Below are 12655 nucleotides of genomic sequence, written 5' to 3'. Positions count from 1 at the left end.
ATTTGCTCTTTTATTCTTTTTATTTAAATGACACTTTTTATTCTGTAAAATGTTATATATTTAATTTATATAAAATAGTTTATCATATCAAGTAATGCCTTTTTGGTAATAGTGTCCTTATGATATGGGGTGAAAAATCGCACCTTGAGTCCTGTTAATGCTGTCTACATGCACACAGGTGTGCAACCATGCACTGAAGTATGGGCAAACTACTAGTGGTTAATCCCTAAAAGAGAGTGACTCTCATTCCTTCAGTAACAATGAATTGCTATTAACTCCTTTGCCAATGCTGGGGCCTCCAAGTAAAATTTTTACTGGCTTGATCATATGAAGGTCATATACAGATAACCATGGGTCCGGTGAATGGATTTTTGCCGCAGCCTTGTTATGTCTGGAAATCTGTACTTCATAGCTCTCCTCCTCATCTGTCATATCTCTCTGGCCACTCTTTTACTGTGTTCTCTGCAACTTGGATGGAAGTTGAGTTAATATAGATTATTCAGCCACAGATGAACACTTATGTTTTCTTGTACTTATTATCTTGACCAGTTATAAGATTCTGCATTCACTGCTGTGCACTGCAAAAAACAACTTCTCTAAGAAAAGTTGAGAACAACACAAATCTATGAGCATAAACAACTACTTAGAAGGCAGTTTAACAATATGACCATTTAATAACAATGGTAAGCATCCCCCATAGAGCCTATGATCTCCCCAGCCATAGGCTTTTGACCAGTTTTACAATACCAGTCATTGAAACCTTTCCTATGGAACAGACCTCAAACCTAATTTTTTAAAAAGTGTTTTGTAACCCCCGTAACCATCATTCCACTGTTGCACAAATGGGCAGTCTTGCCAGCCAGGTTATTATTATAACATACAGGATGCAGTGGTGGGTGAGACCATTTGTGTCTTTTCTCCTACAGCAGCATTCAGAGGACCCTCCTGTGCAGCCTAAACTGGCCAGCAGGGAGGGAGTTTCCTGGTCAGTCCAGGTTGATTTCTTTGAAGACATTTCTCCTATATTTTGCTTTAAGGATCTTCTGATCTGCTGCCATTTTTGTTTGTTTGTTTGTTTGTTTTTTAATGAACATGGATACTGGCCCAACCGGTAGGGTTCAGACTGTGTTTTCTAAACTATAAATCAGGAGGGAAATATGATTCAGTTTTATAAAATAGTGACTGATTTTTACTGGTGACCTGCCCTAGGCTAACTGTTGTGGCATGATTAGTCACAGGCTCCGTTACCAGGAAGCTTATCTAGGAGTAGAACAGATTAGGTAGGATAAAGACTAATTTTGAAACTTAAGGCAGGCTTAGCATATGGGACACTTCTTTATATAGTAAGCAATAACGTACAAAGCCAGAATTGTCAAGTTGAAATGATGAGTGTGAGTTATAAACCCCATAGAGGGCACTGAGGAAAATCAGAAAATTCCCAAACATCCTATTGTGTTCCTTACTTACTTTAAGAAGTGCTGTCACAGAATGACATTTTCCACTGTTGGGGACAAACTGCTGGGATGAATTGATGAGTGTTCTCCCCAGTGGAGTACTTTATAAATGTTCTCTTGGTTCTCAAACATAAATCATCATTGCATCACAGATGGTTCCAATAAACCTCCTGAAATGAAAGGAAAAATAGAACTAATTATACCCAAAACTTAGAGTGGAAACTTTTTATAGATGGTCTCAGCTTGGAAACTATATTCAGGAATGAGAGATGTTGGCTGGAGATCATTCGGCCTTTGTATAAGCCTGAGTTTGACTCTGATTAGAGTTCTGGTATTTGTAGGTTCAGTTTGAGTTTGAGGTTCATTGGATTCATCATATGCCTACACTGAAACAGCATGCTTCGCACTAGAGTTGATGGCGTGGGTGGGGAAAGTAATGGGGTCTGTAAATGGGACATAGACACCTAATGGGGAGGGAGGGAGAGAGGGGCAGAGAGGGTAAAAGTGAGAGAGGGATGGACGGAGGGAGAGGGAACTGGGATCCACATGTAAAATAATAAATTAAATTAAAAAAAAGAAAATATGTCTCTCTTTACATCTTTAATAGCATCCTGTATTATATCTAACAGCAGTGAATTCCAGTAGGCTGATTTCCAAATTCCTTTCATAAGAGATTGCTAATATAAATTAGCATTTCTTACATTCTAAAGAGAATTATGTCTATCTGAATATATTGGCATTCCATGCTATTTGAGCTACTAAGGGAATACTAACATAGTACTGAATAGTGGTTATCATTTAGCATAAATGAAAATAAATCAGTACCACCCTGAACTATCTTTGCAATTTCCCCTATGTTTTTTGTCAATTTAAATATTGTAAAGTAGCCTACTTCCTATAGTGTAGGAAAGGGAATTTTATTTTTGTATCTGAATTTCATACAAATAATAGTCATATGAAAAAGAACATTGTTCTTTATTAACAAAATGTTATCATTTGTAGTTGGTAAGTGTTCATAAATTATATTAAAGTTGTGTTTTTTAATTTGTAATTATCATTATGTGTATATATGCATCTGTGTATGGGAAAGGCACATGAGTGTGCCTATGGAGGCCAGCGGTGTTGTATTTCCCCTCGAGCTGGACTTGCCTGCTGTTTGTGAGTCATCTGACAGGGAGCTGGGACCCAAACTCAGACCCTCTACAAGTGCAGTATGTGCTTTTAACCAACGAACCATCTCCCCAGCCTCTAAAAATTTTATTTAAGAGTTATTTAGTTTTGGTTTTCAGACATAATTTTTTTATTTATTAAAAATGCAATCTTCTGCCACAAAATTAATTTATGTTGGTACTATTCTTTTTAAGTTTTTAAAAATAAACTTTATTATAGAAACACTTGAAATTAAATTTTAAAAAAATCACACACCAAAATAAACCAGCTGAGCTCATACACAGTTCGAATTGGCATTCAAAATGGAAGTTGTGAAGCTTTACCTTGAATTTTACATTTCCTGTATCAAATATAATTTATGTACTTAATCCACCATGAAAACCAACCATCCGTGGCAAAATCAAGAGCTAGGAGGACAATAAGCTGTATATCCCTTTTCATATCTTACTCACGGTACATTTGAAAGGTAAGCCAGTTCCTTTGTGTGTGTCACGCCATTCTGTTCTCAGAGAACACTGCACTAAGCGTCCCTTTTCAAGAGCTGAGACATGTAGAGGTATCTTTTCTGTAGGCCTTGTACTGAAACCACAGATCTCCGTGTTATTTAATTGAAGTGGAAAATGATCCATGTGCTTAAAATCATGGTAGAATCTTCTTGTTTTGACTTTGCTTCTCCATGTTCTACAACTGCAGCTGCCTCTGCTCTGTCTCCCTGCACTTAGCACACACGTGTCCACTGTGTCATTCAGTACAGGAGTTGTCTTATTTGGGCTATTACCCTTTTTCTTGAAATACTACCACATGATGAAATGTGGCTCAGTCCTGTGTTTATTCAGATGCTGAATTTAACATTCAAATGATACGTTATTTGGAAATGGAACAGATCCTGTGTGCCAGTCTTTCTCTGTTTCTACGGTGGATACCATGTTTCTTTCGAGTACCAGTGAGCCAGTCAGTGGGCAGTCCTCTACTCTTCATCTGTTGCTTATAAGATTCTCTCCTGTCTTGTTCTTTAACTCAAGATGGGTACTCTTCTGTCAAGGGGTCCTCACTGCTTGGGTACTAGCATCTCCAAACTAATGTTGACGGTCAATGGTAATTTCTTAACCTCTTTACTGACTCCTATCAGTTTTTGCATGGTACCACCATCTACCCAATTAAGCCAAAAGCACAGGAGTCATTCCTGAATCTTCAGCTTGGATTTATTACTCATCAACCCCACCTCCAGTATCTCTAAATCTTGTTGGCACATACTCTCACAGGCACACACTGAGTAGTCAACTCTAGATTGCTCAATGTACCGCCTTCAGTTTTCACAGCACTTCAGAGTATAGGAAATGACCTTCACATTGTTTCTATTTTGCTTCTTCCTCCCAACAAACACACCCTCACTAAAGTGCTGGGGCTGCAATGACAGTGACCTCCCTGTTTGCTATTGTGTCCCCAACATCTGGAATGGTGCCCAGCACACAGCAGTCAGTGGGTTGAATGAATGGTGTTTGAATGAACTGTGACAAATGGCATCTGTGTTTCTGTTATCAACAGAACTAAACTGGCTCTGGTGCCATTGATGGATTTTGTTGGTGGGATAACTGTTCTGTTATCTCTCTTGTTTGTGCTTTAGATATGAAGCCCCACAGATTGCCTTACGCTGCGGGATTATGCTGAGAGAATGTATTCGACATGAACCGCTTGCCAAAATCGTCCTCTTTTCTAATCAGTTCAGAGATTTCTTCAAGTATGTGGAGTTGTCGACATTTGATATCGCTTCAGATGCCTTTGCTACTTTTAAGGTAAAAACTGTCCCCTAGGACCGCTGATAATGGAACCAAGATGTATTCCTAGTACACGAATGAACTTCTTCGGGAGCCCATTCCCCATAGAGGAATACTACCTTAGCCTAGACACACAGGGGAGGGCCTAGGCCCTACCCCAAATAACTTGACAGATTTTAATGATCCCTCATGGAGGGCCACACCCTCCCTGGGGAGTTGATGGGGGATGGGGTGGGGGGGAACCTGTGGGAGACATGGGGAGATGGGAGGGAGAGGAAACTGGGATAGATATATTAAAATAAGAAAAAATATTAAATAAAATAATTAATTTAAAAAGAAAAAAAGGAAAAAAAAAATCTCTCCTAAGTCAGATAGGTTATTTAGTTCAAGTGGCTTGACCTTCAAAGAGACAATTCTACTCCTTAGACCTACATGTAGCCAGCCATGGATGAGGTGAGGACAGCCTTTCACATTGCAGAAACGTACTCAAAATACTTAACACAAGTTCAGTGGAATGGCTTCTGACATGTCCAGTGAAAACCCACTGCCACACATTAACAGTGCAGGACGGCTCTGGAAGGCTGTGTAGAAACCAGAAACAGAGGCTACCTCCAGGGTGGACCTGGATGAGGGAAGGAGATGGACAGCAACACCATGGAGTATGAAGACATCAAGTCATATATCAGTGTAGCTTTCACACTTCCATGGTGTAAACAAAATATTGATAAGCATATTAGTATTTTGATATGATCAGAAAACTATATGTTTTATGTTTTATTGTCTGACAGTATAATCATCTATATTTTTATCATATATCGTCTCCTTTGTCATTTTGTAGGTGTATTTCACACAACTTAGTTTCTTTAATTTAAAAATGTTTTAGTCATGATACAATGTGCATTCCTTCATAACCATTTTTATGCATATTTAATATGGCTAAGTCTTTGAGAGTCCTTCTCCAGGAGCTTTTTCATCTTGCACTATTAAAACTCTGTCCCACGTAACCTCCCCTTTTCTCCTCTTTCCAGTCCCCAACAATGATTCTACTTTCTGTTTCTATGTGTCTTACCATCAGGAGTTCAGAAAGCATGTCAAAAAATAGTATAACTAATTTGCAAATGAATGACCAATAAGTCATTCACCTTCAAGATTTCATTTTAGAAAGCCATCCATTTATAGTTACAATTCTGCCATTATTTAATTCATTTGAAACTGACATCAATGAAAGTTATATATTCAGATTTTTCAATAATGGAAAACCTTTGTCCTTCAAGGCAGCTAAAAGTTTTAGAAATGGGCAGACAGAATAGTTCAGCAGCCAAGAGTACTTGCCACCAAGAATGACAATCCTGAATGAAACCCATGTACTAAAAAGAAAGAACTAACACCCATATGTTATCTTCTGACTTCTACTCAACTATGCTCGGGTACATACACCAACACATAAAATAAATAAGTAAGCATATATTGTTTTTAAATATGAGGAATAAAAATCTATTTGACACCCAGGTTAGAGTACAAGGCAAATGATTTGTTCCCCACTTTCTCTATCAGATTTAGTGAATCTGGCTGTATTTTGAGGTATTTGATCCATTTGTCAGTAGCAGACAATTTTTAAAGCTTCATGTTGATACTGTGAAGAACTTTCCCCTATCAAACCAAATGGTTAGGAAACAGGATGAAAGAATTCACTAAGTATTTTTTTTTTAATTTAAAATTCTTTAAAATTTCACTTGCTTTTACTTTGTGTACTTCTACTGTTTCCACCCTAGTACTTATTCTGCTTTCTCCCCACCCCCTGTTATGATCTATAATAAATGAACAGCTGGCATGCACATGTGATACAATCCCTCAGTTGAAGCACGTGTTCTTGTATATACGAGTTTGATGGTATGTTGATGTGTGTATCATATACACACTCAAGTATAGATGTATGTAAGGGAGCAACAGACACATCATCCACCACCTGTGCCACTGTATGTGTGCAGGGCTATTTCATCCAACTATATTTCCTGTCACTAAGTTAATTTCAACTTATTTTGCTATTCGATGTGAAGGTTCTGTTTCTAGCAGAACCCCTCCTGATTTCTCTGTCTCTGAGAACACAGATCTGGCAGAACCTTCCCATACAGCAGTGATATGCTGAATGCTATCTGGCTGTCCTGAGGAAGCCAACCCTCACAGTCATGGTTGACTAGTATAGCGGGTAGAGAAGCCCCAGCAGGTACACAGTTTGCAGTATTTGCTGCAACCCATAAAGGTATGCCACCTTCTATTCTCACTGAGCATAGAAAATTCCCCAAGCTGCTTGGGCATCCTGCCAGGTAGGGGGAGGGACAGTTGCAGATGAAGATCACATATCTGCTTAGAGATTGCCTCCAATGCAGTAACTTACTGTTTCCTGGATGTCTTGACAGAGGAACTAGTTGGAAAGGACCCCAGCCAGGCTAGCGTGTTTTCTAACTTGAAAACCCCAGTCCCAGAGTGTCTGTCAGTGCTCTGCTCCACTAGGAAGTGTCACCATATCAGTCAGCACAGTGACCAGTCAAGGCTTGAAGGTTGTAAAACTACAAAGAGCCTCCTTTCATCTTCAAGAAGGGGTATTATATGAAAGACAAAAGCTTGCTGAGCTGCACAGGTCTGCCATCTCAGTAGCTGTAAGGTAGAAACAGGAGGATCAGGAGTTCAAGACCAGCCTCAACTACATAGTGAGTTTGAAGCTAGCCTTGGCTACATGAGACAAAGATGTAGAGAAAAATAAACCATTGCATATTATTTATATGAATTCAAACTAGCGCAGTACTATGGAAAACAGTATGGGATAACCTCAGAAATATGAAATGGGATGATCATAGGACTTAACAATCCTATTTATGGGTATTGCCACAGAAAATGAAACAAGTGTGTTGAAGGGTAATTACTGCAGGATTGTTCACAATAGACAGGGAAAGGAATCAACCTAAGTGTCCACTGACAGACAAGTGAATAAACAAATGAGATAGTGCCTGGTGAGATGGCCCACTGCAAGACTGACATCCTGAATTTCATCCCCAGAAAGAAGCCTCATGAAAAGCATGTGATGGCATGCATTTGTTATGGAAGCCCTTCTGTAGTGAGGTGGGAGCTAAGGGAGGAGATCCCCCAGAAGCCTGGAGTGCCACTCAATGAAAAATGAGAGGACACTGCACAAAACAAAGGTTGAAGACAAAAACAACTCCCCCAAATTGTCCTTGACGTCCATTAGTGCATTGTACTCACACACACCATGTGCACATTATACACACAGACATAAAAGAAAAGAAAATAAATGTGTTGTACACCTACAGTGGAGTACTATTTATCTGTCAAAAGAAAGAAATCCTGCCATTTTTGTCAGCATTGATGCACTTCAAGGAATTATGTTAAGTAAATAAGACACAACAGGAAGACAAATCATAGTATCATTTATACGTGGAATCTGAAGATATTTTTGAACTCATAGAACCAGGAAACAAAATGGTCTTGGGGTAAGAGTTGGTCAGAGAATACAAGGTTTCAGTTAGGCATACAAATAAATGTTGGTTTATTATAGAACATGTTGATGCTTGTTAAGAGTACTTTGTTGTGTTTTGAAAATCTCTAAGAGTATATTTTTGTTATCACCACAAATAAGTTAATATATTAGGAAATGCATATGCTAAATTACCTGACTGCACTGTGTGTTACCTTCCCACAGTTTGTATGACAAAGTACTTGAGATGTACAACCTAAATTTCATTTAACTTACAGTTTCAGAACATGGTCAGCTGACAGGTACTTTGGGCCTGTGATGAGACAAAATCTCATGGCAGGAAGGGGGTGGTGGATCACTGCTGCACACTTCAGTGTAGACCAAGAAGCAAGAGAATGACAGTGCTGTTCCTTTCAAGGACCTTGCTCCTTCCAGCTGAGCTCTTGTGTGTGCAACCTGTAGTCCCAGCTGCAAGGGTCACTGCAATCCAGGAGTTCAAAACCAGCCTGAGTCTGAGCAGCATAACTCAGGCAACAGTGCTGCCCTGGGCCTTTTGGGGACATTTAACCTAAGGTCTGTTTGTGGGTGACCCTCAGCACCGTGGGGATATGATGCAAAGCATAACAAACCATTAGATATTGGACAGTACCTCTGTTTATAGTAATATATTTACAGCTAAAAAAATGAATTTTTAAAAGTATGCAAAATGATTTAAACCATTTACTTCTTGTTATTTAAATAGAAATAGGGGGATAAAGAGATGTCTCAGAATCTGAGTTTAGTTGCAAGCACAATTGTCACAGCAGCCTGTAGCTCTAACTCCAGGAGATCCCGTATCCTCCTCTGGCTTCTACAACTCCACTCACATGCTCTCTACTCGCCCCACACCTACTGTGTGTGGGAGGAGTAGGGGGAATTTTAATTAACTGTATTAAAGTATTGGACTTTATTCTGGAAAGATTAAAAAGAAATCTTGTTTTTAATTAAATTTTCACAATACCTAAGTTGAGTATTTAGCCTCTAAGTATATAAAAGGGATTAGATGAAGCTTATTTTCTTTTTTCAAACATTGAAGTGAAATAGGGACACGGTTTAGGTGTGAGTTGAAGACAACCAGAAGTTCCTTCATGGTTTTTTGCAGTCTTCTGCAAGTTTGTATTTGTAGTAAGGTAAGATTAATCTCTTCGAGTCTGAGAGGACACATTATGTAACACAGTAACTTGTGTATCTCATGGCCCATTCACCTGATAGCAAGCGGACAGTGATGAGAAGATATATTAAATGTCATCCCTGGGCTTCTAGAGTCCGGCAACCTCCATTTGGGATCTGGGAGCAAAGATGGCTCAACAGGTACAGGAGGCGCTACACAGGCCTGATCGGAGATTGACCCTTAGAACCCACTTACAGGTGGATGAAGAGTTGTTCTCTGATCTCCACATGAATCCTATGGCATACATGCCTCTCCCCAAACCATACATACACAACAACAACAATAATAATAAAGTTTAAAAATAAATAAAGAATTGAAGTAGTCAGGGGGCTGGGGAGATAGTCTGATGTTTTAAGAACATAAAAACTGAGTGTGCCACACATCAACCTGTTAACCCCAGTGCTGGAGAGGGCAAAGACAAAAGGATTATTGGTGCTTGTTGGCTACCAGGTTCAGTGAGAGACCCTGTCTCAAAGGAATACAGAGACAGAGTAGGACTCAACAGGCTTCTCTGACCCCTACCCGTACATGGGCAGGTGCACTTGAACACACTCTTATTCATCACACACACACACACACACACACACACACACACACACACACACAGTGGTTAGGAGAACAATGAAAGATTGGAATGTTTGAAAATGTTTTATATTAGTTTTTGAGATCAGGTATTGTACCATTCAGAATTTGTGTCTGAAAAAATTAGTTACAATTGGGCGTCATAGTATGTGTCTGTGATACCTGTATTTAGACTGAGGCAGAAGGACTATTTGAGTTCAGGAGTTGAAGGTGTGAAGCTGATGATTAGCTACTGGCCTTCGATAAAGATCACCAGACTTTGGTTGTTTATTATAATCGCAATGTAGAAATATTCTGTAAATTTACCTTGTTGGTGTTAATGTTTACCACTTAAATTTTATTTCTACTATTTAAAACACTAGATTTGACACTCAGTGTTTTTCCATTGTTTTAACCTGAAACAAACTTAAACTTCACATCTTAAAGTAGGGATGGAAATAATTTCATGTCATAAATGAAAATGTTCTTTTCCAGCTTCTGTGCGTTTGAAGTGAATGCATTTACTCACCCATAGAAGCAAAGGTTATTCTAATGATAAAGGTCACTAGCTATAATAATGTCTTGTCACTGCTTGTTCTTTTTTAGGATTTGTTGACCAGACATAAAGTGTTGGTAGCAGACTTCTTAGAGCAAAATTATGACACTGTAAGTAGAATCATTTGTAAGACTTCTTTCCTTTTTCCTCTTGTTACTCACAGGCTGGGGACCTTATGTTCTGTTTAGATGGAAACTGTGTAAGGTGGGAAGTGCAGAAGGCTTGGGGCCTGGGCCGACAGCCTCCAAAGCTCGTAGTTTCAGAACCTGAGAATAAAGAGCCTGTGTCCTTTAAAGCCAGAAACAGGCAATTCTAGATGCCCAGGCTAGAGGCACGGGTTCAGATTGCCCATTGCCTGGTACTTGTTTGGCATAGATACCTGTTCTTGTCTTTTCTGGGTGGGTGTTGCATTGTTTGATGCTATTGCCCACTCTGAGTCCTAGCCACATGTGATGGCCATGGTAGAAAACATTTCTGCAGCTGGTGGGTGTCACAAAGGAATGGAGATGGGCTACAAGGAAAGGCTGAAAGGGACAATGGAAAAGACCCAGGAGGACTCTGGGTCCACTGTATTTATAGTTTAGGTTCAGAATTAACATAATTTACCTGATGAATATACTGATCTATAAAATGTCATGTGTTGGTCATCTTTTTGTTGCTATGCCAAAATGTCTAAGAGCAATAACTTAGAACAAGAAAGAATTATTTTGGAATATGGTTTCAGTCCATGGTCACTTGGCTCTGTCACTGTACCTGTTGTGGGTCAGAGCATCACAGTGGAAAACATGTGACAAAGAAAAGATACTTACTCTATAGTAGGCAGAAGTCAGGGGAAGAGTCCAGAGACAAACTGCCCCCTTCAAAAGTGTGCCCCTGGGGATGGAGGAGATGAATAAGCAGGTATAACATGAGGACTAGAGTTTAGGGTCACTAGAACCCACTTAAAAAAGTCAGATGGACATAACAGAGCCCCAGCAATCCCAGTGCATAGGAAACAGAAACAGATGACCCTTGGAACAAGCAGATCAGTAACTAGCTGACATTTATTGATTCAATAAAATGCCATGTCTCAATATATACTGTAGAGCAATCAAAGACAGCCGTCAACATGTGAACATGCATGCATGTATACTGCATACACACATATAAAGAGAGAAAGATCATGACCCCTCGTGGCCTATCTCTCTCCTAAAAATCCATTCCATTGTGAATTTATCAAGGGATTGGTCTATTGATGAACTAACACTCTTATTATTCATCTCTTCCCAGTAGCACCACAAACTGGGGACCAGGTATTCAATACATGAGCTTTTAGGGAGAGCCTCCATATCTGAACTGTCATGTTTCCCCTACATTGAACAGTAGAACAAAGTGGCTTATGAAAGAGAATAATGTGACTTTAATCTGAGCTGCATACTTGTTCTTCTCATTTCTAAAACAGAAGTTTTGATGGGTGTGCACATAAGCCTGTCACTGAGTCCCTGAGGCTGTCTGGTCCTTCTCTGTACCTGTTTTGTTGTGTTTTGTCTTTGCTTCTGGCTATTTGCTCCTCCAGCTGCAATACTCTCTGAATGATGTGCCCACAAATGGTGGGAAGCGAGTTAACAATCTTCCCCAGTGCTGCCAAAGGGCCCAGCCCATGGCCAGTGACTACATTGAGATGCAGGAAGACCCATGTCCCACGGTCTTGTGAGAATGATTAAAGTTCACACAGGCCAGTAGGGGTGACTTGGTCACTGCCTAGCAGTGGTCACCCCAATCCTCACCTGTTAACATTATGAATTTGATAGCCCTAAACCCTAAATGTAGTTAACCCTTTTCCCAAAATGTGGGCCAGCCACCACCAAACTACAGAAACAGATTTCTTTAAAATGAGTTACCTTGAAGCTTTTAATAGATTGAGAGGATTCAAAGTGAGTCTATCTTTCAACTCAGTTTCTAGTTTGTAGAACTAATGAGCAGCATGCGTCCTGTCTACCCTCAGCCCCCTGTGCTGTTCCTTTCTGTGTCAGAACAGTAGTGAGCTACCGAGCCCTCCCTGTCAGCAACGGTGATAAAGCTGGGTCTGAGGGACCTTCTGGAGGAGTGAGCCCATTCCTGCTGCAGAGAACACACTGCCACTCTCACAGACTTCCTTTTTTCTTAGATTTTTGAAGACTATGAGAAACTGCTGCAGTCAGAGAATTACGTGACAAAGAGACAATCTTTAAAGGTAATGGTAGATTTCCTTAAGTCCTTATATGCTGACATCTTGATAGCAAAGTGTCTACATAAGGAAATACTGAAAATTCAGGGTCCTTCAGTTTGAGAAGGAACTTGGGGCTATGTTTTATCCTCTGGTTGAGCTTTGTAGTAAAATAATGTAACTGTCCTATCTTGGATACTTTCTGGAAACAACAACATGCTAAAGGCAGATGTGGATCTTTCACTAAGGAAGAA

General features: G+C 39.7%; 1 protein-coding gene across 4 annotated transcripts in view; it reads left to right on the top strand.

Annotated features, from left to right (window-relative positions):
- Positions 1 to 12655, top strand: part of Cab39l (calcium binding protein 39 like) — a 103925-nt gene that overhangs the window by 71824 nt on the left and 19446 nt on the right. For all 4 annotated transcript variants that reach the window (XM_051195592.1, XM_051195594.1, XM_051195595.1 and 1 more), the window contains 3 exons: positions 4249 to 4417; positions 10267 to 10326; positions 12363 to 12428. In XM_051195592.1, the coding sequence (XP_051051549.1) occupies positions 4249 to 4417; positions 10267 to 10326; positions 12363 to 12428 (295 nt within the window). The remainder of the gene's footprint in view (positions 1 to 4248; positions 4418 to 10266; positions 10327 to 12362; positions 12429 to 12655) is intronic.

Source organism: Phodopus roborovskii, unplaced genomic scaffold (genome assembly GCF_943737965.1).
Source record: "Phodopus roborovskii unplaced genomic scaffold, PHOROB, whole genome shotgun sequence".
In the NCBI taxonomy this organism is placed as follows: Eukaryota; Metazoa; Chordata; class Mammalia; order Rodentia; family Cricetidae; genus Phodopus; species Phodopus roborovskii.
This window is presented reverse-complemented; position numbering and strand designations above follow the sequence as displayed.